The sequence below is a fragment of the Salmo salar genome, chromosome 05 (assembly GCF_965601325.2).
Source record: "Salmo salar chromosome 05, fSalSal1, whole genome shotgun sequence".
Lineage (NCBI taxonomy): Eukaryota > Metazoa > Chordata > Actinopteri > Salmoniformes > Salmonidae > Salmo > Salmo salar.
The window spans coordinates 82,669,768-82,695,478 of NC_138295.1; the positions used below are offsets into that span (position 1 = coordinate 82,669,768).

Genomic DNA, 25,711 nt, shown 5'->3' on the forward strand with positions numbered 1-25,711 from the left:
CCTGCATTATGCACTCCTTTAGAAGTGAGACTCCGCCTGCTGTCATAGCCCTTACAGAAAAAGATTGCAGTCAGAGTGCAGTTTAACTTCAGTATAACTGCAGTATGCAGCAACTATTGTGTCCAAAATAACACAGCCGGCTGCAGTTACTGCACTTTTACTACTGGCTAGGTCTCTCTTCAGTCTTTGGCTGCTCGGGTACTCTGAAATACAGCACGCACACTATGCAAAACATTACCAACCAAAGGCAATACTTTCTGGCAGCCTGATTTGCCTATCATCAAAAAAAGTTCCTCTTTATGCAACCACTCTCAACTCAGTGACATAGGGAATGGTGTAGGACTAACTGACCAAATTATGTTGAACATACGATGACAGAATGACATTCAGACAGGTCATAGATATTATTATCTAAAAGAAACAAAAACGAGTTGATTCACAACAAATTTTGAGTTCTGCGGAAGTCTTGTCGTCTACTCAGGAAAGACTCGTCATGGCCATCTTTCCTACATTACTTTTATTAGAGTAGCACAATTTTTTCCCCTTAATTCAGTGGGGCAGGATCCAAACTCGGTAGATTGATATTGAAGATGGAAGGAGCAGCGACGCGCACTGTGATAACGTCTACCAGCAGCAGCACGGATAACTTTTCCACCTCTACTCTGGCTTGTGATAGGCACTTTTTTCGCACTGCTTCGGGGCTCCTCGTTTTCGCAGAAATAGTAAGTAGTCAAGTTTCAAGGTTCAAGCTGTAGGCTAAGGGATACGCATGGTACATCGTCCAAAGACATGCTTACTTGCAGGTTCCTTATCAACAATGCAATAACAATAAGACATAATAAAGATAAGAATACGAACATAAATTAAATGGCTCAATAGAACAGAATAAACATTTTCTAGTAGCATAAGTATAATTCAAGAAAGCACATTTTATAGTCCAAAATTTACACTTGTACTGGAGAAGGTTGGGATGGGGGGCAGTGTTTAAACTGGGCAGTATGACAAGAGTCTGGTAGCAAATCAAAATCAAATCAAATTGTTTGGTCACATACATGTGTTTAGCTGATGTTACTGCGGGTGTAGCAAATTGGGCTCCCGAGTGGCGACGCGGTCTAAGGCACTGCATCTCAGTACAAGAGGCATTACTACAGTCCCTGATTTGAATCCAGGCTGTATCACATACGGCTGATTTTTCAAGGCGAAACTGCTCCAGCTCATTTAAGTTGGATGGGTTCTGCTGGTGTACAGTAATCTTTAAGTCATACCACAGATTCTCAATTGGATTGAGGTCTGGGCTTTGACTAGGCCATTCCAAGACATGTAAATGTTTCCCCTTTATAAACCACATGCTTAGGGTCATTGTCCTGCTGGAAGGTGAACCTCCGTCCCAGTCTCAAATCTCTGGAAGACTGAAACAGGTTTCCCTCAAGAATTTTCCTGTATTTAGCACCATCCATCATTCCATCAATTCTGACCAGTTTCCCAGTCCTTGCCGATGAAAAACATCCCCACAGCATGATGCTGCCACCACAATGCTTCACAGTGGGGATGAGTTTCTCGGGGTGATGAGAGGTGTTGGGTTTACGTCAGACATAGCATTTTCCTTGATGGCCAAAAAGCTACATTTTAGTCTCATCTGACCAGAGTACCTTATTCCATATGTTTGGAGAGTCTCCACATGCCTTTTGGTGAACACCAAATGTGTTTGCTTATTTTTTTCTTTAACCTGTTGGGGCTACAGGTTAGCAATGAACCCCGAGCCGGGATTGCTAACAAGGCTGGAAATTCAAAACATCAAAAATCTAATAATTTCAATTTCTCAAACAATCAACTATTTTACACAATTTAAATGATAAACATCTCCTTAATCTAACCACATTGTTCGATTTTCAAAGAGGCTTTACGGCAAAAGCATAAAGTTAGATTATGTTAGGACAGTACATAGCCACAAAAGTACAAACATCCATTTTCAATTCAAGGTCAGGCATCACCAAAAGCAGAAACCAGCTTGAATTATGCACTAACTTTTGTCAATCTCCATCAGATGACACTCCTAGGACGTTATGTTATACAATACATGCATTTTTTGTTCCATCAAGTTCATATTTATATCCAAAAACAGCATTTTACAGTAGCGTGAAATTCAGATTTTTTTCTTCTCTGAAATGCTTCCGGTGAACATAACAAAATTACTATTCGAAAACATTGGTAAATTATAATATTGTCATTCAAAGAATAATATATTATCATCTCGTAATTGCTACCGAATGGCCAGATCTCAAAATAACTTTACTGGGAAATCACATTTTGCAATAAACGGGGTGCTATGCTAAGAACAACAGGCTATGCTATACAGTTAGCATCATCTAAAATCGATAATAACATTGTAAATACCCCCTTACCTTTGATTATCTCCATCAGAAGGCAGGATCCCAGGTCCGGAAGGCATTCCAGGTCCGGAACAAATGTGGTTTCTTTTGACAAAGTTCATAATTTATGTCCAAATAACACCAAGTACTTAGCGTTCATTATGCTCCCACAAAACGTGGTGTGGGGCTGGTAAAATCACGCCGAAAAGCTAAAAAAAACCTAGAAAATAATCTATTTATGTTCGTTCAAACATGTCAAATGTTGTTTAGCATTAATCTTTTGGTCCATTTTTAACGTTAAACATCAGTAATATTTTCACACAACCTATCCTATGTCTAGATAAAAAATGATGACAAACTCACGTTTCTCAGATTTATGCGCAGGCGCAAAAAAATGAAGTGATGACATGTCAACTTCCTTGGATTCTAATTTGCTCTCTGTTTATCATAGACGCTTCAAACAACTTTATAAAGATCGTTGACATCTAGTGGAAGCCGTAGGTGTTGCGAAATGAATCCTTTCTCACTATGGTATCTATAAAACAATGACACTAAATAGTACAGTCACAAAATTCACATTTTTTTGGATCTATTTTTCACAGGTTTTTGCCTGCAATATGAGTTTTGTTATACTTACAGACACCATTCAAACTGTTTTAGAAAATTCAGAGTGTTTTCTATCCGAATGTGTTAATAATATGCATATCCTAGCTTCTGAGTTGGTGTAGGAGGCAGTTAAAAATGGGCACATATTTTTTTCAAAATGTCTCAATACTGCCCCCGAGCCCCAACAGGTTTTAAGCAATGGCTTTTTTTCTGGCCACTCTGCCGTAAAGCCCAGCTCTGTGGAGTGTATGCCTTAAAGTGGTCCTATGGACAGATACTCCAATCTCCGCTGTGGAGGTTTGCAGCTCTTTCAGGGTTATCTTTGGTCTCTTTGTTGCCTTTCTGATTAATGCCCTCCTTGCCTGGTCCGTGAGTTTTGGTGGGCGGCCCTCTCTTGGCAGGTTTGTTGTGGTGCCATATTCTTTCCATTTTTTAATCATGGATTTAATGGTGCTCCGTGGGATGTTCAAAGTTTTGGATATATTTTTATAACCCAACCCTGATCTGTATTCTCCACAACTTTGTCTCTGACCTGTTTGGAGAGCACCTTGGTCTTCATGGTGCTGCTTGCTTGGTGGTGCTCCTTGCTTAGTGGTGTTGCAGACTCTGGGGCCTTTCAGAACAGGTGTATATATACTGAGATTATGTGACAGATCATGTGACACTTATTTAACTAATTATGTGACTTCTGAAGGTACAGTTAAAGTCGGAAGTTTACATACACCTCAGCCAAAATACATTTAAACTCAGTTTTTCACAATTCCTGACATTTAATCCTAGTAAACATTCCCTGTCTTAGGTCAGTTAGGATCACCACTTTATTTTAAGAATGTGAAATGTCAAAATAATAGCAGAGAGAATGATTTATTTCAGCTTTTATTTCTTTCATCACATTCCCAGTGGGTCAGACGTTTACATACACTCAATTAGTATTTGGTAGCATTGCCTTTAAATTGTTTAACTTGGGTCAAACGTTTCGGGTAGCCTTCCACAAGCTTCCCACAATAAGTTGGGTGAACTTTGGCCCATTCCTCCTAACAGAGCTGATGTAACTGAGTCAGGTTTCTAGGCCTCCTTGCTCACACACGCTTGCCCACAAATTGTCCATAGGATTGAGGTCAGGGCTTTTAAGCAATTTTGCCACAACTTTGGAAGTATGCTTGGTGTCATTGTCCATTTGGAAGACCCATATTCGACCAAGCTTTAACTTCCTGACTGATGTCTTGAGATGTTGCTTCAATATATCCACATAATTTTCTTACCTCATGATGCCATCTATTTTGTGAAGTGCACCAGTCCCTCCTGCAGCAAAGCACCAACACAACATGATGCTGCCACCCCCGTGCTTCGTGGTTGGGATGGTGTTCCTCGGCTTGCAAGCCTCCCCCTTTTCCCTCCAAACATAACGATGGTAATTGTGGCCAAACAGTTCTATTTTTGTTTCATCAGACCAGAGGATATTTGTCCAAAAAGTACGATCTTTGTCCCCATGTGCAGTTGCAAACTGTAGTCTGGCTTTTTATGGCAGTTTTGGAGCAGTGGCTTCTTCCTTGCTGAGCGGCCTTTCAGGTTATGTCGATATAGGACTCGTTTTACTGTGGATATAGATACTTTTGTACCTGTTTCCTCCAGCATCTTCACAAGGTCCTTTGCTGTTGTTCTGGGATTGATTTGCACTTTTCACACCAAAGTATGTTCATCTCTAGGAGATAGAACACATCTCCTTCCTGAGCGGTATGACGGCTGCGTGGTCCCATGGTGTTTATACTTGCGTACTATTGTTTGTACAGATGAATGTGCTACCTTCAGGCATTTGGAAATTGCTCCCAAGTATGAACCAGACTTGTGGACGTCTCCGATTATTTTTCAGAACTCTTGGCTGATTTCTTTGAAATGCCTCTCCCCACTCCCCACTCTCCCCACTCTTGGCTGATTTCTTCAATACATCCACAGGTACCCCTCCAATTGACTCAAATCCTGTCAATTAGCATATCAGAAAAGCCATGACATAATTTGCTGGAATTTTCCAAGCTGTTTAAAGGCACAGTCATTTTAGTGTATGTAAGCTTCTGGCCCACTGGAATTGTGATACAGTGAATTATAAGTAAAATAATCTGTCTGTACATTTTTTGGGAAAAATGACTTGTGTCATGCACAAAGTAGATGTCCTAATCGACTTGCCAAAAATATAGTTTCTTAACAAGAAATTTGTGGAGTGGTTGAAAAACGAGTTTTAATGACTCCAACCTAAGTGTATGTAAACTTCCGACTTCAACTGTAATTGGTTGCACCAGATCTAATTTAGGGGCTTCATAGTAAAGGGAGTGAATACATATGCATGCACCACTTTTCCTTTTTTTTGTTCTTTTTTTACATTTTTTTAATAAATACTTTTTTTCATTTCACTTCACCAATTTGGACTATTTTGTGTATGTTCATTACATGAAATCCAAATAAAAATCTATTTAAATTACAGGTTGTAATGCAACAAAATAGGAAAAATGCCAAGGGGATGAAAACTTTTGCAAGGCACTGTACATATGAGATGAGTAATGCAAGATGTAAATATTATTAAAGTGACATTATTAAAGTGGCTTGTGTTCCATTTATTATAGTTGCCAATGATTTCAAGTCTGTGTACATAGGCAGCAGCCTCTCTGTGCTAGTGATGGCTATTTAACCTGTTGGGTCTAGGGGGCAGCATTTGCACGTCTGGATAAAAAAAATGTACCCGATTTAATCTGGTTACTAATCCTACCCAGTAACTAGAATATGCATATACTTATTATATATGGATAGAAAACACTCTAAAGTTTCCAAAACTGTTTGAATGGTGTCTGTGAGTATAACAGAACTCATTTGGCAGGCAAAACCCTGAGACATTTTCTGACAGGAAGTGGATACCTGATGTGTTGTATTGACTTTAAACCTATCCCATTGAAAAACACAGGGGTTTAGGAATATTTTGGCACTTCCTATTGCTTCCACTAGATGTCACCAGCCTTTACAAAGTGTTTTGAGTCTTCTGGAGGGAGATCTGACCGAACAAGAGCCATGGAACGGTGATGTCCCATTAGACACCTGGCGCGCTAGTTCATGTTGGGTACCCTCGTTCCAATACGTTATAAAAGAGTATGCATTCGTCCACCTTGAATATTATTCATGTTCTGGTTAAAAAAGGCCCTAATGATTTATGCTATACAACGTTTGACATGTTTGAACGAACGGAAATATATTTTTTCCCCTCGTTCATGACGAGAAGTCCGGCTGGCTTACATCATGTGCTAACGAGACGGAGATTTTTGGACATAAATGATGAGCTTTTTTGAACAAAACTACATTCGTTATGGACCTGTGATACCTGGAAGTGACATCTGATGAAGAGAATCAAAGGTAATGGATTATTTACATAGTATTTTCGATTTTAGATCTCCCCAACATGACGTCTAGTCTGTATCGCAACGCGTATTTTTCTGGCCGCAGTGCTCAGATTATTGCAAAGTGTGATTTCCCAGTAAGGTTATTTTTAAATCTGGCAAGTTGATTGCGTTCAAGAGATGTAAATCTATAATTCTTTAAATGACAATATAATATTTTACCAATGTTTTCTAATTTTAATTATTTAATTTCTGACGCTGACTTGACTGCCGGTTATTGGAGGGAAACGATTTCCTCAACATCAATGCCATAGTAAAAAGCTGTTTTTGTATATAAATATGAACTTGATAGAACTAAAAATGCATGCATTGTCTAACATAATGTCCTAGGAGTGTCATCTGATGGAGATTGTAAAAGGTTAGTGCATCATTTTAGCTGGTTTTATGGTTTTGGTGACCCTGTCTTTGACTTGACAAAACATTACACACAACTCTTGTAAATGTACTGTCCTAACATACTCTAAATTTATGCTTTCGCCATAAAACCTTTTTGAAATCGTAAAACGTGGTTAGATTAAGGAGATGTTTATCTTTCAAATGGTGTAACATAGTTGTATTTTTGAAAAATTTGAATTTTGACATTTATTTGGATTCAAATTTGCCGCTCTTGAAATGCACCTGCTGTTGATGGAGTGCACCACGGGTGGCACGCTAGCGTCCCACCTAGCCCCAAGAGGTTCAGTCTGATGGCCTTGAGATAGCTGTTTTTCAGTCTCTCGGTCCCAGCTTTGATGCACCTGTACCGACTTCGCATTCTGGATAATAGAGAGATGAACAGGGAGTGGATTGGGTGGTTGTTGTCCTTGATGGTCTTTTTGGCCTTCCTGTGACAGTGGGTACTGTAGGTGTCCTGAAGGCAGGTAGTTTGCCCCAGGTGATGCGTTGTGCAGACCGCACCATCCTCTGGAGAGCCCTGCTGTTGTGGGCGGTGCAGTTGCCATACCAGGCGGTGATACATCCTGACAGGATGCTCTCAATTGTGCATCTGTAAAAGTTTGTAAGGGTTTTAGGTGACAAGCCAATTTTTTTCTGCCTGCTGAGTTTGAAGAGGCGCTATTGCGCCTTCTTCACCACACTGTTTGTGTGGGTGGACCATTTCAGTTTGTCAGTGATGTGTATGCAGAGAAACTTAAAACTTTCCACCTTCTCCACTGCTGTCGCGTTGATGTGGATAGGGGGGTGCTCCTTCTGCTTTTTCCTGAAGTCCATGATCATCTCCTTTGTTTTGTTGACATTGAGTGAGATGTTATTTTCCTGGCACCACATTCCCAGAGCCCTCACCTCCTCCCTGTAGGCTGTCTAGTCGTTGTTGGTAATCAAGTCTACTACTGTTGTGTCGTCTGCAAACTTGATGATTGAGTTGGCGGCATGCTTGGCCACGCAGTCATGAGTGAACAGGGAGTACAGGAGGGGGCTGAGTACGCAACCTTGAGGGGCCCCAGTGTTCAGGATCAGCGAAGTGGAGGTGTTGTTTCCTACGTTCACCACCTGGGGGTGGCCCGTCAAGAAGTCCAGGACCCAATTGCACAGGGCGGGGTTCAGACCCAGGGCCTCGAGCTTAAGGATGAGCTTGGAGGGTACTATGGTGTTGAATGCTGAGCTTTAGTCAATGAACAGCATTCTTACATAGGTATTCCTCTTGTCCAGATGGGATAGGGCAGTGTGCAGTGTGATGGCGATTGCATCGTCTTTGGACCTATTGGGGCGGTAAGCAAATTGAAGTGGGTCTAGGGTGACAGGTAAGATGGAGGTGATATGATCCTTGACTAGTCTCTCAAGGCACTTCATGATGACAGAGGTGAGTGCTACGGGGCGATAGTCATTTAGTTCAGTTACCTTTGCATTCTTGGGTACAGGAACAATGGTGGCCATCTTGAAACATGTGGGGACAGCAGACTGGGATAGGGAGCGATTGAATATGTCCGTAAACTCACCAGCCAGTTGGTCTGCGCATGCTCTGAGTTGTGATGTCAGTGTGTAGCATGAATGTAAATGTGTGTACGTCTATATGGGCGTGTGCATGAGTGAGTGCATGTGTGCTAAGGTGAGGAGAATCAGAGCAGGTGGTCAGTCCAGTTAAATTGTTCAGCAGTCTGATGGCTTGTAGATAGAAACTGTCTCTGAGCCTGTTGGTATCAGACCTCATGCTCTGACCCTCTGCCAGATGTTAAGGGAGGGAGAGAACAGCTTGTGGCTGGGGTGTGTGGGGTCCTGGATGATGCTGCGGGACTTCCTCAGGCACTGTTTCGAGTAGATGTACTGGATGGGTGAGAGCAAGGTCCCATGATGTACTGGGCCGTCTTCACCACCCGCTGGAGGGCCTTGCGGTCGTATACGGAACAATTCCCCTACCAGGCCGTGATGCAACCCGGTCAGGACATTCTTGATGATGCAGGGCTAGTATTTGGAGAGGACCCCGGGGCGGCATGCTGCTGTGCCCTCTTGACAACAGTGGAGGTGGTGTTGGTCCATGACAAGTCCTAGGTGATGTGGACGCCGAGGAACTTAAAACTAGTGACTCTCTCTACTGCAATCACTATGGCAGTGGCTTTTACCATCTTTCTCACAATAACTGCCATTCATGGAGGGAATCAATTCCGCTTTGTTGATTAAACAAATTAAACACATTATGATGATCAGACATTTTATATTGTTCATACCTTGTATCACATGGCTAATTGTACCCTTATCATAGGGGTACAATTAGTTCTGATAAAGGGACGAGTTAGCCATTTGCTGAATTCCATTACTTTTATACAGATTTTAATTCTGTTCGACCTGTTTATTTTATGGGCATTTTATACACATTTTGCATAGGCTACGTTTTTTCACAGATGGTGAAGTGACATTGTATTGAACACTGCACTGAACTGAAGATTCAATTATTTCACATTTTTCAAGGAAATGTAACTGGAGAAATTGACCATAATGTCAACCTACTTCCTGTAATATAGGCTACCTCCTGTAATATAGGTTACTTCCTGTAATATAGGCTACTTTCTGAAAAATAGGCTACTTTCTGAAATATAGGACTACTCCCTGTAATATATACTACTTTCTGTAATATAGACTACTTTCTGTAATATAGAATTATTTCTGTGTAGACAGATATTGGTTCTCAGTACAGTGTTTTATTTTTCTCTGGAAAGGGAAGTTGCTTAAAAACAAGGTCAGTTTTATTGTCCCTTTTCCTTCCAGCATCAGAGGAGAATGTGACCATAAGAGTCTCCTCTTCCACTTAGGCCAGACATTATTTTTTCCTGTGACATGAAGCAACCAATGAAACATTATTTTCTTTTAATAACAGGAAGGGAGGTTTGCAGTGCAACAAAGGACAAAACATCCCATTATTTACAGTAGCACGCAGTATAACAATCTGCATCTATAGATTTATCAGAATCAATGTGTTACGACATTCTTTCAAAATGCTGTCAGATCAGATAGGTGTCAGTCAGCTGCGGGGTTAATTTCGGGTTCCAGAAATACAAACTATGAAAAATCACTTGGCAATTATGTTATACTTTGAATAGCTGTTGTACTGTTTTAGACGAGAGTTTGCAGGTAAACAGATCACTCTACACTGCACTGGATCCTGTGCATAGGATTTGATTTGATTTAGGCTATATTATTTCCTTTCATTGTCATATCTTTCTATGCCTTCAAGATAAGCACAGCAAATGCATTTAAATTCATGATGAGGTAGACACCACCAGACCACAGCCATCACTGACTATGTGTGCGTCCCAAATGGCGTCCTATTCCCTGTATAGTGCACTACTTTCTACTGGAGCCCTATGGCCCCTGTTAAAAAGTAGTGCACTATAAAGGGAATAGGATACCATTTGGAATGTTGGCTATATGCTTCCCTGTCCCCTCAGGTGTTTGGTCTGCTGGTATGGATGCTGATAGCAGGGACGGAGTACTTCCGTGTGTCTGCCTTTGGGTGGGTCATGTTTGTGGCCATCTTGTACTGGGTCCTGACGGTCATCTTCCTCATCATCTACCTGACCATGGCTTACAACAGGATCCCTCAGGTCCCCTGGACAACTGTGGTACGACACATACTACGACACATAATACAACAGCACATTATTTGAAACATGAGGGATTGAGGTTGTTTATTATATATTTAGTAATTGAATAATTGTGGACTATTTATGTAACAGAAAACCAATGGAGTTAACTGCCTTGATGGTTTTGGGGGAGAGAGCAAATAGATTAACCAAGTCTTTATGAATGTGATCAAATGAAGCCATTCTATAATGTGTACTACCCTACAGTATCTGAGCCAGCCAGCCAGTAATCCTGTTGTCATTCTACAGGGTCTGTTCTTCAACAGTAGTGCTACAGTGATGTATGTGGTGTTGTACAGCGCCTGTTCTTCAACAGTAGTGCTACAGTGATGTATGTGGTGTTGTACAGGGCCTGTTCTTCAACAGTAGTGCTACTGTGATGTATGTGGTGTTGTACAGTGCCTGTTCTTCAACAGTAGTGCTACAGTGATGTATGTGGTGTTGTACAGGGCCTGTTCTTCAACAGTAGTGCTACAGTGATGTATGTGGTGTTGTACAGGGCCTGTTCTTCAACAGTAGTGCTACAGTGATGTATGTGGTGTTGTACAGGGCCTGTTCTTCAACAGTAGTGCTACAGTGATGTATGTGGTGTTGTACAGGGCCTGTTCTTCAACAGTAGTGCTACAGTGATGTATGTGGTGTTCTACAGGGCCTGTTCTTCAACAGTGGTGCTACTAGTGATGTATGTGGTGTTGTACAGGGCCTGTTCTTCAACAGTAGTGCTACAGTGATGTATGTGGTGTTGTACAGGGCCTGTTCTTCAACAGTAGTGCTACAGTGATGTATGTGGTGTTCTACAGGGCCTGTTCTTCAACAGTAGTGCTACAGTGATGTATGTGGTGTTGTACAGGGCCTGTTCTTCAACAGTAGTGCTACAGTGATGTATGTGGTGTTCTACACGGCCTGTTCTTCAACAGTAGTGCTACAGTGATGTATGTGGTGTTCAACAGGGCCTGTTCTTCAACAGTAGTGCTACAGTGATGTATGTGGTGTTCTACAGGGCCTGTTCTTCAACAGTAGTGCTACAGTGATGTATGTGGTGTTCTACAGGGCCTGTTCTTCAACAGTAGTGCTACAGTGATGTATGTGGTGGCAGCAGCAGTGGATGCAGCTTCAATCAGCCATGCTGTTAAGGGGCGCCATAACTACAACTGCTGGGTCGCATCCACAGTAAGAAAACCACCTCAGACCTCCCAGACAGACATTTAAATCACGCAAACTTTTAAAATATACCACAAATATGATTTATGATTACAACGATATTAAAATATACAATATTAAAATGCTAAATATATGCCTACAAGTCAGATAAGAGAGGTATGATGCCACTGTGTACCATCCAGAATGATGTATATTTGGTCCATTTAAGCCTACTCTACTCAGACCCAGTATTGTACTGAATTTGAATATTTTCATCTGTCTGTTTTTCAGTTCTTTTCCTTCCTGGTCACTCTCTGCTATGCAGGAAGTACATATTTAAGTTTTAAATCGTGGAGATCAAGGGATGAGGAACAATAACCAATCATAAAGGACAGCTAAAGTATATCCGTTATGGAACACATGAAGGATGCAACAACCACATGAAGGATGCAACAACCACTTTGGAATGCATTTCTCTATTACTGTTTATTTCTGTTATTTTGGAGTTACGGTGTGTTTCATCTGTTGGAATGACAGAGTCTTAACCTCAGTGGTGTTTTTACTTCTTATGCACTCATGAGTTTTTTTAAAATTACATTTGGATGAAAATGACTGAAGCTAATAAAGTGGCTATTCTATTTTTTCTGAAGCTGGAGGTCTAAGCTTTAACTCCAATATTAAAATGGATTAGACAGTAATGTTGTCCCACACTAGATGGTGCTACAATACAAGGCTAGGAAACAGGGCGTATGAAGACCATTACAGTCAATTCTCTTTTTGATTATTATTATGTGACCAGTTTCAGGAAACTAGGCGTACTTCACAGGAGTACCGTTTCAATTAGACATTTCTCTTTTCAAAAGGCGTTTTTGGCGGAAATGCCTACTTCGAACATGTGAACTTTCATGTGCCTTAATAACAAACTTGTATGCCATCTGTAAATACGAATAAAAATGTTAAATTACAAGCCTAGTTGGTTTAGCCACAGAAAAGACAGCAACCTTCTTGCTAGCCATGATTGGCTGAGATAATGAGTGGGCTGGACATGCCAAGAGATGAGTTTGGATTGGTCTGCCATTTAGCACGCGTCTGTCTATTTGAGCTGGTCAGTATGTTTACTTTTATTTATTTCACCTTTATTTAACCAGGTAGGCAAGTCTGGAAGGAGAGCTTACAGTCTAACCAGACACCTAGGTATTTGTAGTTGTCCACATATTCTAAGTAAGAACCGTCCAGAGTAGTGATGCTGGACGGGCAGGCAGGTGCGGGCAGCGATCGGTTGAAGAGCATGCATTTAGTTTTACTTGTATTTAAGAGCAGTTGGAGGCCACGGAAGGAGAGTTGTATGGCATTGAAGCTCGTCTGGAGGGTTGTTAACGCAGTGTCCAAAAAAGGGCCAGAAGTATACAGAATGCGTAGAGGTGGATCAGAGACTCACCAGCAGCAAGAGCGAGATCATTGATGTATACAGAGAAAAGAGTTGGCCCAAGAATTGAACCCTGTGGCACCCCCATAGAGACTGCCAGAGGCCCGGACAACAGGCCATCCGATTTGACACAATGAACTCTATCAGAGAAGTAGTTGGTGAACCAGGCGAGGCAATCATTTGAGAAACCAAGGCTATTGAGTCTGCTGATGAGGTTGTGGTGATTATTAACAGAGTCGATAGCCTTGGCCAGGTCAATGAATACGGCAGCACAGTATTGTTTCTTATCGATGGCGGTTACGATATCGTTAAGGACCTTGAGCGTGGCTGAGGTGCACCCATGACCAGCTCTGAAACCAGATTGCATAGCGGAGAAGGTGCGGTGGGATTCGAAATGGTCGGTAATTTGTTTGTTGACTTGGCTTTCGAAGACCTTAGAAAGGCAGGGTAGGATAGATATAGGTCTGTGGCAGTTTGGGTCAAGAGTGTTCCCCCTTTGAAGAGGGGGATGACAGCAGCTGCCTTCCAATCTTTGGGAATCTCAGACGACACAAAAGAGAGGTTGAACAGGCTAGTAATAAGGGTTGCAACAATTTTGGCAGATCATTTTAGAAAGAAAGGGTCCAGATTGTCTAGCCCGGCTGATTTGTAGGGGTCCAGATTTTGCAGCTCTTTCAGAACATCAGCTGACTGGATTTGGGAGAAGGAGAAATGGGGAAGGCTTGGGCGAGTTGCTGTGGGGGGTGCAGTGCTGTTGACCGCGGTAGGGGAGCCAGGTGGAAAGCATGGCCAGCCGTAGAAAAATGCTTATTGTGATTCTCAATTATAGTGGATTTATCGGAGGTGACAGATTTTCCTATCCTCAGTGCAGTTGGCAGCTGGGAGGAGGTGTTCTTATTCTCCATGGACTTTACAGTGTCCCAGAACTTTTTTGAGTTTGTGTTGGAGGAAGAATGTTTTGAGGTTGAGTTTTTAGAAAAAAATATATAAAAAGATATGCGAAGAAAATATGTAAATATATACATGGGACACGACAAGCCGAAGGACAAAGACGTCTGACTGCTACGCCATCTTGGATTAAAGTGTTGGTAATCCTGTCTAACGCAGGTTTTTTTTTCAAGTATCGCGTAGTAAAACTGCATACGTGTTGCTCTCCACTTTCTGGAGGACTGAGTTAAGTGGAATTTGAGTATGATAGCCAAGGAGATGGAGAAAACACCTGTCTGAATTACATCTTCAAACTTAGGGCAACCATGGCATCCATGACAGGAGACGCATCCATGTATATGGGTAAGAAAGTGGTTTCATTTCAAGTTAAAGTGTACTGTTAGCTAGCTAATGTTAGCTGGCTGGCTAGCTATCTTACGTTACATGTATGATCTTATTATTTGTATCTCGGAGCCATTTGCTTGGCTAGCAAACATTGAACCTGGTTGGTTAGCTACCTGCAGGTTCATGCAGGGTAGTAACGTCATGAGTTGGGATTATGGTTCATTGTTTAGCTAGCTTTGAGTAAGCTACACTGAACAAAAATATAAATGCAACATGCAACAATGTAGAAGATTTTACAGTTACAGTTCATATAAGGAATTCAGTCAATTTAAATAAATAAATTAGACCCTAATCTATGGATTTCACATGACTGGGAATACAGATATGCATCTGTTGGTCACAAATACCTAAAAAAAGGTAGGGGTGGATATCAGAAAACCAGTCAGTGTCTGGTGTGACCACCATTTGCCTCATGCTGCGCGACACATCTCCTTCGCATAGAGTTGATCTGGCCGTTGATTGTGCCCTGTGGAATTTTGTCCCACTCCTCTTCAATGTCTGTGTGAAGTTGCTAGATATTGGCGGGAACTGGAACACGCTGTTGTACACACCGGTCCAGAGCATTCCAAACATGCTTAATGGGTGACATGTCTGATGAGTATGCAGACCATGGAAGAACTAGGACATTTTCAGCTTCCAGGAATTGTGTACAGATCCTTGCGACATGGGGCTGTGCATTATCATGCTGAAACATGAGGTGAAGGCGGTGGATGAATGGCACAAAAATGGTCCTCAGGATCTCGTCACGGTATATCTGTGCATTCAAATTGCCATTGATAAAAATGGAATTGTGTTCGTTGTCCACTTATGCCTGCCCATACCATAACCCCAGCGCCACCATGCGGCAGTCTGTTCACCACTCATCCACACAACGTCATACACGCTGTCTCCATCTGGCCGGTATAGTTGAAACTGAGATTAATCCATGAAGATCACACTTCTCCAGCGTGCCAGTGGCCATCGAAGGTGAGCATTTGCCCACTGAAGTCGGTTACGACGCCAAAGTGCAGTCAGGTCAAGACCCTGGTGAGAACGACAAGCACGCAGATGAGCTTCCCTGAGACGGTTTCTGAAAGTTTGTGCAGAAATTGTTTGGTTGTGCAAACCCACAGTTCCATCACCTATCTGGGTGGCTGGTCTCAGACGATCCCGCAGGGGAAGAAGCCAGATGTGGAGGTCCTGGGCTGGCGTGGTTACATGTGGTCTGCGGTTATGGAAGTAGTGCCAAATTCTTTAAAATTACGTTGGAGGCCGTTATGGTAGAGAAATTAACTTCTCTGGCAACAGCGCACATGGACATTCATGCAGTCAGCATGCCAATTGCACTCTCCCTCAAAACTTGAGACATCTGTTGCATTGTGTTGTGTGACAAAACTGCACATTTTAGAGTGGCCTTTTATATTCACCAGTGCAAGGTGCACCTGTGTAATGATCATGCTGTTTAATCAGCTTCTTGATATGCCACACCTGTCTTGGCAAAGGATAAATGCTCACTAACCGATGTAAACAAAACAAATTTGAGAAATAAGCTTTTTGTGTGTGTGGAAAATTTCTGGGAAACATGGGACCAACACTTTACATGTTGTGTTTTTTTTGTTGTTCAATGTAAATACAATGAAAACTTGTAAAAAAACACCTACTGTACATAATTTGAAATGCTGCCCAGGTTTTGCTTTGTGGTGCCTTGAGGGTTCAATACAGGGGGATACATTTACTCAGATTATTTAGTGATTCTGGTCTGAATATACAGTAGGGAAGCAGTAGTCAAGCTAACATGTTAGGCTCTATAATAAGCTATAATGTAGCATTGTTCATGGTTTAACAACTATATTTAAAAAAAATCACATCTTTAAGATTTGCAGCCATCCCATTGCAGTATCATCCACATTACACTAAATGCAAATAGAAAGAATCAATATAATTTTTGCCCCATTTTAAATCGGTGGCTGTTCCTCAAATTAGCTCGAATTTACTGGGACTAAGACTTATTCTGTAAAACAAAGACAATAGAATGAAATTAGGAAATGTTTTTTTATCTCACCAAAACTAGTTAAGCTGCTTTGACTGTTGAAACATTCATATACTGTATAACCCCATCTATCAAACTGTCTAATCTAGACCAACCACACAGTCTGTGATTAGCAACAACGTGGTGTCCCTCCCAGGGGCGAAAATCTGATATCAACTTTGGAGGGGACAATTACATTACATTTTCTCAAGAGCAATTCCTGAGGGGGACACCAAAAGTAGTGCTGTAACACATAGCCTACGTTTAATATGGTAAATGTATATTGAGGAACCAAAGAAATAAGGTGTTTGCCGTACTCCTAACTACCGGTACCCAAAACTACACAACTAATCACAACAGCAATACCATTGCCTTTAACAAATCTTAGTTCAGTCACCAGTTTAAGTTGAGAGTGGGGGTATCCATGGCATTTTCCAATTATGTTCCTATTTTACAAGTAAAACAAATTGAGAACCTTTCATAATGTTGCCAAACAAAGACTCAACAAACTTACCTGAGACTCCCTGTCTCTGCCAGTCTGTCCCTGCATATCTGTCCCCAACTCTGCTGTCTGTGTGCCATCTGTTGCCTGCTCTGCCTAATGACATCATTGTGAAACATTTCCATTAGAATTTCATTTCTTTCTTATGAACATTTTATCAACTAGTCTTTGAGATATTAGGCTACGAGGGTTCTTACTTTGCGTTTTGGTGTACTGAAAAATACTCTGATGTCCGTCTTTTTTCTGCCATTTTTCTGCCATTTTTCTACCTGGTTGGCTACACACACACACAGTATGTAGGTTATTTACAGTAGGAGATGGGCTTCTATCATCTTATCTTCTATCATTCTATATGGGCTTCGATCTAAAAGGTAGCTAGCAAATGTGAAATGGATTGCAGTGACAAGAGTTGACAGCTGTATGAGTTCACCATTTACACAACATATGCTGCAACCTTTTGTAATTTTAATCGTTTGTTTCATATTGGCTGGCTTCTAACAATAGCTGAATTTGCTAAGCTAGCGAGCACCAATTCAGTGGTGTTTGCTGTAATCTTTGCTACCTGGGTTAAATAAAGGTGAAATAAAATATATAAATAAAAGTTCCCTTGCGACAATTTAGCTTTTGCAACGAGACCATTAAATATATTTAAAACAATGGTAGAAGAGAGTGTAGTTCTGTTCAGTTTATCGCTAACCTTATCACAGGGACTTTGAAGCACTAACTTACATGCATGCTGATCTTGGAATAAATTGACGATAGCAAAGATTCCCTCTTTGACGACGCCACATAAATGGAATAGGTACTAGCTAGCTACATAGTTAATATTTGCGCGCTAGCTCTGCATATTCAGCTAGTGTGTGTGCGCGATTGACTGGATTAACCTCACGTCAGTTACGTGCATTGAGTGCCTTTCAGACAGTAGATACGACCTCTACATTACCTCGCAAGCTAAAGAACTGGAAGTGGATCAAACCATTGTGAGGCAAAGGGTGGGAGGGGGTCGCAATCTTTTGAAACTTAAAAACGAGCTGTTAAGTGTCTATAATCAGCACAATTGCTTTCATTGCGTATTATTAATATTATTTAAACTACATAGTTATGTTTCAGTGATATATTGGGGGGGACAAATCATATTTTTCCCAGGATAGGGGGGGTCGTGTCCACCCCGTCCCCTCCGGGATTTCCGCCCCTGGTCCATCCCCACCACTTGTTTTAGTATACAGCTGAACATTGAACAGCTTCCCAAATCTTAGACTGTAGCTTTAACTAAAACACTATGCAGCTTGTCATGCAATGCCAGGCTAGAAGGAGAGCAGACTTCATAGACAAAATGTTTGATGTGATGAATGGGTATGGCAGATATACGTTCCAGACATTATGGGTGTGTTGGATAGTAGTGCTGGGAATTGCCAGGGACCTCACGATATGATATTATCACAATACTTAGGTGACAATATGATATGTCTCACGATTCTCATGATTCTACATGTATTTGTCACGGATGTCGTTGTGTATTGATGACCAAAACTCAGCGGGAATATGAATGCTCATCTTGTATTTAATAATTAAAGAGAACACGGAAAAAATAACAAAACAAAGAACGACAGATGACAGTTTCACAGGCTAAATTAACAGCAGTGCAAAAGACAACTACCCACAAAAACCCCAGGTGAAAACAAGCTCCTAATATATGACTCCCAATCAGGAACAACGACGTACAGCTGTTCCTGATCGGGAGCCACACAGACAACAAAGAAATAGACAAACCAGAAAACCAAAACCAGAACATACACTAAAATCCCGGAATACATAAACCAAACACCCCTTAAATACTACACACACAACCCGAACCATATGAAACAAATACCCTTCTGCCACGTCCTGACCAAACTACAATACAAATACTCCCTCTACTGGTCAGGACGTGACAGTACCCCCCCTTCCCAAAGGTGGGAACCTCAACAAAAAAACAAAAATACCCCAAAACAAACATAATTCACCTAAACTAAAGGGAGGGAAGGGAGGGTGGCTGCCGTCAACGATGGCACCTGTGCAACACCCCCCCTCCCCAACCCACCTATACTGGAGGTGGCTCAGGTTCTGGTCTACTGCCCTCCAGACTGTAGGCAGACTCACTTGGTTCCGGACCGTAGGCAGACTCACTCGGTTCCGGGCCGTAGGCAGACTCACACAGTTCGGAGTTATAGGCAGACTCACTCGGTTCCGGACCGCAGGCAGACTCACTCGGTTCCGGACCGCAGGCAGACTCACTCGGTTCCGGACCGCAGGCAGACTCACTCGGTTCCGGACCGCAGGCAGACTCACTCGGTTCCGGATCGCAGGCAGACTCACTCGGTTCCGGATTGCAGGCAGACTCACTCGGTTCCGGATCGCAGGCAGACTCACTCGGTTCCGGACTGCAGGCAGACTCACTCGGTTCCGGACTGTAGACCCATTCACACCTCTCCGAACTGTGGGCCGTCTCACTTGGTTCTGCACAGTGGGCCGTCTCCCTTGATTCTGAACTGTAGGCCGTCTCACTCGGTTCCGGGCTTAATACTCTTACCGGATACTCATGACGGGGTACTGTTGCCGGATACTCTGGACGGGGCACTGTTTCCGGACACTCTGGACAGGGCACTGTTTCCGGACACTCTGGACAGGGCACTGTTTCCGGACACTCGAGGCTGGGCTGACGCACTGGAAGCCTGATGCGTGGGACTGGTAGTGGAGGTACCAGCCTGGGGACACGCACCTCAGGGCTAGTGCGGGAAGCAGGAACCGGCCGAGTGGAACTGGTATTACGCAGTGGAAGCCTGATGCGTGATGCTGGAAGTGCCAGTTTGGGAACACGCACCTCATGGCTAGTGCGAGGAGCGGGAACAGGCTGAGTAGGACTAGGCTGACTCTCTGGAAGCTTGATGCATGGGGCTGGTACTGGACGTGCCAGACTAGGGGTTCGCACTTCCGGGTCAGCACGAGAGGCAGGAACTGGAAATACTGGGCCATGGAGGCACACAGGCGGTCTTGATCGCACCTCCTGCACAACCCATCCTGGCTGGATGGAACTAGTAGCCCTGTACGAGCGGAGTGCTAGTACAGGGCGAACTGGGCTGTGCAGGGGCCTGATGGTTGCCGTGCGTAGAGCGGGGGTAGGGTAGCCTGGTCCTAGGAGGCGCACCAGTGACCAGACGCGCTGTGCAGGCATCCTCCTACCAGGCTGGATGCCCACTCTAGCACGGCATTTGCGAGGGGCTGGAATAACTCGCACTGGACTGTGAGTGTGTATGGGCGAGATCGTGCGCACTTCTTCAAAACTCGGCGCCCTCCACTCCATACGGTCCTCCATATAAACACGGGTAGCTGGCTTATGGCTCTTCCTTGGCCCAGCCAAACTACCCGTGTGCCCCCCCCAAAAAAAATTATTGGGGGTGCCTCTCGTGCTTCTCCCTCAGCGCATACAAGGCCTCGTACTTACGCATCTCCGCCTTGGCTGCCTCGATTTCCTCCCGTGGGTGACGGTAATCCCCAGCCTGGTGCCAAGGTCCAGCCCCGTCCAGAATTTCCTCCCAGGTCCATTTCTCCCGCCAGTCCATATCAAATTCCCTTTGCTCCTTACTCCGCTGCTTGGTGTTTTTCTGGTGGGTAGTTCTGTCACGGGTGTCGTTGTGTATTGATGACCAAAACGCAGTGGGAATATGAATGCTCATCTTGTATTTAATAATTAAAGAGAACACGGAAAAAATAACAAAACAAAGAACGACAGATGACAGTTTCACAGGCTAAATTAACAGCAGTGCAAAAGACAACTTCCCACAAAAACCCCAGGTGAAAACAAGCTCCTAATATATGACTCCCAATCAGGAACAACGACGTACAGCTGTTCCTGATCGGGAGCCACACAGACAACAAAGAAATAGACAAACCAGAAAACCAAAACCAGAACATACACTAAAACCCCGGAATACATAAACCAAACACCCCTTAAATACTACACACACAACCCGAACCATATGAAACAAATACCCTTCTGCCACGTCCTGACCAAACTACAATACAAATACTCCCTCTACTGGTCAGGACGTGACAGTATTACGATTCTATACTGTGATTTTATTGTGATGCGATGTTCCAAACATATTGCTCACTATATGTCTGTGGCAGAGAGAATAGAAAGCATGAGAAAGTAATGGAAATTGCCTCCCCAAAATGTGCTTTCTATTTAAAATGAATATGGAGAACAGTCTATGAAGGAAAATAAGAGTTTTGGTGCAGGGACAGCCAACTAGCACAAACATAATAGTGCGATATTGTTGTGCGATACGACATGATATATCGTGGAAAATAAAATCCCGATATGTAACTATTGATTTTTTTCTCCTTCATCACTATTGGATAAGCATTTTAACGGTCTTGCAGTTATAAATGTAGTTCCTTATTGACACCATTGAGGTAGGGTTTGTTAAGATGACAGATTAGCTTATTGTAGCTTCTGGCCACTACTATATGTATTTTCTTATCAAAAGAATACAATGAAATATAATGATTAAAGATATGCTTTTTATTAAAATGTCTATAAGCAGATGTAGCAGAAAAGGAACAACAAATAACAAATGCAGCGTGTATAAAATAATGAAGGTGAAGTACCCTGAGACGCTATTATCTCCCCATAATATTTTATTTTTCAATTAATCAAAGATATAATTAATCATTTAAATCCCATATTATTCTTTCATTTATTATGATAAATTGTGATAACCTCAAATGATATGTAACAAAGCATGTGGTCTGTGACCCACGCTGACAGGACTGTTTTAATATCCCTATCTGATGGGCGCTTCATGGGAATATAAACTGAATGAATTTGAATGTTTAGAAGTATTTTTGTACTGCTACAATTCAGGGATCACCTCAAATTCTTCCAAAATATTCTAAACATTCAAATTCATTCCGTTTAAATTCTCATGAAGCACCCATCAGATAGTGATATGAAAAACAGTTCTGTCAGTGTCTATGTCAATCATCCGTCCAAACATATAGGGTCAGTTTCCTGGACCCAGATTAAGTTACTCCTGGACTAAAAAGCATGTTGAATGGAGAATCTCCATTGAAAGTCACTAGTCCAGGACTAGGCTTAATCTGTATCTGGGATACCATCCCAAAGAGCAAGAGATACTTTTCTTTTCAATTAAGAGGAGGTACTGTTTTTCGTACTTTCCAGAGTACTGTTTCCAGCCCCTTCCATGTACACATATCCCCAGTGGGCTCCGATGGAGGTGATCCCAGCACCGTTGAACCGACCGCTGAGCAGCCTCAGCTCATTGCCCATGTTGGCTGGGTAGAAGTTGAAGGAGACTTGGTTGGGCAGGCCGGCTGACAGAGTGCGCCCCATGTTGGTGCTTAACACCAGGTAGCAGATGTAGTCTGCTGGGTTGTACTTCCCAGACACCTCGACGATGGCCTCATCATTAAACAGCTCCATCTCCTGCTTTTCACCCCCTTCGCGACCGAACACAGGAGACCAGCTGTAGCCGTATCTCAGCTGGAACCTAAAACAGAGGAAGCTTTTCACGTTGGTTGTGTTTTGATAAGGCACATTCAGACCGAGAGAGCAGGTAGCGTCAGAGAAGATCAAGGAATGACATTTTACATTGTACTCTGGGTTAGATACGATAACACTATTGTTTGGTCATGTACTGAATATGTAATAAACACAACAAATAAATACATACAGAAAGAAAGAAAGAAAGAAAGAAAGAAAGAGTGTCTGTTGGGTAGTGTAGTTGGACTGAGTCAGTGGTGTCTGTTGGGTAGTGTAGTTGGACTGAGTCAGTGGTGTGTGTTGGGTAGTGTAGTTGGACTGAGTCAGTGGTGTCTGTTCATGGGTCAGGGTCTGCTCACCCGCTGATGTAGGCGTTGCTGTTGTAGTAGTAGTAGTAGTAGTAGTAGTTGTTGTTGTTGGTCTCCCACACTCTGACTCCTGTGATGCGTCCCTCACCGTAGGAAGCAAATGGGGTGCCACCTCCCTGACCCACCGCAGAGGAATACGAGTATGGATCTTTGATGGCTAAAATAACATGGGCAATATGTTTACTATATTTACTATATTAATAATACATATTTATATATACATCCTTTTAATTTTACCAACACATTTCTGAAAAATCTTTACATTATGAATAAAGTGCAGATTAATTAACTAAAGTACATTCTGCAATGATTTAATCCATCAGCTTTTGTCTCAAAAAGAACTCCTAAGTCTAATTGAAAAGACAAGTTGGTGAAAGCATAAAAGCTATTATTTAATAATTATAATTCAGAATTACATTTTTATTACTCACGCATTGCCAAGCAGCTAGCCAAGAACACCGTGACAAACAGGATTGAGAACATTCTGCAAAAGTGAGGCGTCAATACTTAAGACCTTTAATTTCAGTCAATTTTACTCTCACTCCGTTTCACTTTAAATGGTAAAACTTGAAAAAATGTAGTTAATAATGTTTTTCATAGTAGTTTGTCAAAACAACTAAGTCATTTTACCTGTCAGGTCAACCAGTGTTTCCTAGGAGGGAGAAAAAAATTACCTTTTTGAATTGTGAAATGTGACATAACAAACAACAAACCATTCTTGAATGTGAAATGTTATAAAACAGATCTAAAAACTTGAAACTACTCTTGTTCTACTACAATCACTCTTGTTGTGCTAAGCTACTGTCACATTCAAAATAATGTCAGATCATTGAATTTAAATTTAGAGGCAAAAGGGCCACAATGTTTGTGCCCAAGTATCAAGAGATAATGAGTATTAACTTCATAACATTTCCCACACCAGTATTGTGCATTGAATACAAATGTTCTATTTAGTTAGTTGTGTAGTTACCCACAGTGCTATCTTGAGATGTGTGTGAAAACCTTCTTATCTCCCTGTCTCTGCCACGTCCTTCTAGTCTACTGCTTCCTCTTAGAACTGCATTTATACCTGCTGAGCATTCCATCAGCTCTAGATGGAAGGAACATGACAAAGAACACCTATACACTAGAAAAGTCAGACATTGTTTTCTAATTGGTCGAGGCTACTTTGGGAGGGAGTGTCAAGGAAATATTTTAAGGAAATAATAATTATATTCTTTTGAATTGTAACAAATGAATGATCTGAATAGGGATAAAAAATATACAATCTAACAACTGAACAATTAAAAGAATGTACCAAAATCGTATGAATGTGTACGAAAATCGCTCAAAATCAGTCTCCCAATCTTCAGTTGTTTTATTACACCAAGAGGAACTCCTTCCCTTCAAACATTAACACGCTGAAAAAGACAAGTGGATCTGGTCATTAACAGGATGGTTAGTTCATTGGTTTGCTCAAATACCTACAGTATTCTATTGTAGAATATTTGTTCCACTACATTTAGTTCTAGAGGGGCAGATGAGATAAAAAAATGTTTGTCTCCATTATCGTCCAACGTTTTCTTTAGTCTGTTACAATATTCACATCTTCATTAAATCACTGGCAACCTGTACATGTTACTACAGGAAAACAATCTGTCATGTCCTGACCAATATTTAGGTATTATTTCTATTATATTTGGTCAGGACGTGGCAGAGGTATATTTGTTTTGTATTATGGGGTTTTGTGTGTGGTGTAGTGGGGTGTATTAGTTTGGTATAGGTTCTAGGTTTGTTTTTCTATGTGTAGTTTTGGGTGCTGGACTCTCAATTGGAGGCAGGTGTTTCTAGTTGCCTCTGATTGGGAGTCCCATAAGTAGGTGTGTGTTTGTTTGGTTTTCGTGGGTAGTTGTTTTTGCACTGCGTGTTGTGTGCATGCAAAACTGTTCCTGTCGTGTATATTGTTTTCCAGTGGATGCGTTACTCCTTTTTTGAATTAAAACATGAGCATCCATATTCCCGCTGCAGTTTGGTCTATTCAACACGGCTCTTTTTGTGACACAATCTGATTTCATTTTCTGCAGATTAACCAGATAAATATTAGTAGAAGCTAGAAAGTGAGAAAATTAAATAAAAGTTTGTAAAATGAAATACCCTGAGGCACTTGTTACTACCAATCCATAATATTTGATAGTTCAATTAACATATTAATGCAAATATATAATGTAGGACCTTATTGATAAAAACATACACAATAAGCTAAAAGGTCAGTATCAAATTTGCTATATTAACAACTTTTGTGTATGTAAGTTGAGTTATCTATTTTATTTTAGCTGGGGAAGAATGTGAATTTATCTCAGTAACTACACATTGGGCACACACTGGTTGAATCAACGTTGTTTACATGTAATTTCATTTCATTTCACTTCAAATGGTAAAACTTAAAGTAAGTTTGTTAATAATGTTTTTCATAGTAGTTAACAAAAACAAGTTAGGAATTTTACCTGTCAGGTCAACCACCCTTAGGGAGGAAAAGAAAATACACTTTTTTGAATTGTGAAATAACAAACAAACCATTCTTGAATGTGAAATGTTATAAAACAGCTCTAAAAATGTTAACCTAATCTTGTTTACTACAATCACTCTTGTAGTGCTAAGCTACTGTCACATAGAAAATGTCAGATAATTGAATTTACATTTAGAGGCAATAGGGCCAAAATGTTTGTGCCCAAATACCAAGAGATGTTGAGTATTAACTTCATACCATTTCCCACACCAGTATCACGCAATAAATACAAGTGAAAGTTTACAACAATTACAAAGATTTTACTGAGTTACAGTTCATATAAGGAAATTAATCAATTAAAATAAATAAATGAGGCCCTAATCTATGGATTTCACATGACTGGGAGTACAGATATACATC

The 25,711-nt window shown here is 41.6% G+C and overlaps 2 protein-coding genes across 3 annotated transcripts; one reads left to right on the forward strand and one right to left on the reverse strand.

Annotated features, from left to right (window-relative positions):
* The first annotated feature begins 341 nt into the window (after positions 1-341).
* On the forward strand, positions 342-12,526 carry LOC106584706 (CKLF-like MARVEL transmembrane domain-containing protein 8). The gene is made up of 4 exons (XM_082975736.1): positions 342-722; positions 10,291-10,464; positions 11,536-11,655; positions 11,917-12,526. Exons 1-4 carry the CDS (start codon positions 591-593, stop codon positions 12,001-12,003), a joined length of 513 nt encoding a protein of 170 aa, XP_082831862.1. The 5' UTR covers positions 342-590; the 3' UTR covers positions 12,004-12,526.
* Positions 12,527-21,442: 8,916 nt separating this feature from the next.
* On the reverse strand, positions 21,443-23,901 carry LOC106605916 (zymogen granule membrane protein 16-like). 2 transcript variants are annotated; one of them, XM_014201911.2, is made up of 5 exons: positions 23,781-23,901; positions 23,437-23,458; positions 23,238-23,290; positions 22,798-22,963; positions 21,443-22,445 (listed from the first exon to the last, which is right to left on the reverse strand). In XM_014201911.2, exons 3-5 carry the CDS (start codon positions 23,287-23,289, stop codon positions 22,085-22,087), a joined length of 579 nt encoding a protein of 192 aa, XP_014057386.2. In that variant the 5' UTR covers position 23,290; positions 23,437-23,458; positions 23,781-23,901; the 3' UTR covers positions 21,443-22,084. The 2 variants fall into 2 exon arrangements, with proteins under 2 accessions (XP_014057386.2, XP_014057387.2); XM_014201912.3 differs by having other exon boundaries at positions 23,777-23,887.
* Between the last annotated feature and the right edge of the window lie 1,810 nt (positions 23,902-25,711).

Excerpts from the sequence above, each read along its gene's own strand:
- LOC106584706 (XM_082975736.1), top strand. The coding sequence starts at position 591 with ATGGAAGGAGCAGCGACGCGCACTGTGATAACGTCTACCAGCAGCAGC. Across the intron at positions 10,465-11,535 it reads AGGTCCCCTGGACAACTGTG|GGCCTGTTCTTCAACAGTAG; the intron begins GTACGACACATA and ends GGTGTTCTACAG. Across the intron at positions 11,656-11,916 it reads ACTGCTGGGTCGCATCCACA|TTCTTTTCCTTCCTGGTCAC; the intron begins GTAAGAAAACCA and ends TCTGTTTTTCAG.
- LOC106605916 (XM_014201911.2), bottom strand. The coding sequence starts at position 23,289 with ATGTTCTCAATCCTGTTTGTCACGGTGTTCTTGGCTAGCTGCTTGGCA. Across the intron at positions 22,964-23,237 it reads GGCTAGCTGCTTGGCAATGC|CCATCAAAGATCCATACTCG; the intron begins GTGAGTAATAAA and ends ATGTTATTTTAG. Across the intron at positions 22,446-22,797 it reads AGCAACGCCTACATCAGCGG|GTTCCAGCTGAGATACGGCT; the intron begins GTGAGCAGACCC and ends CCTCTGTTTTAG.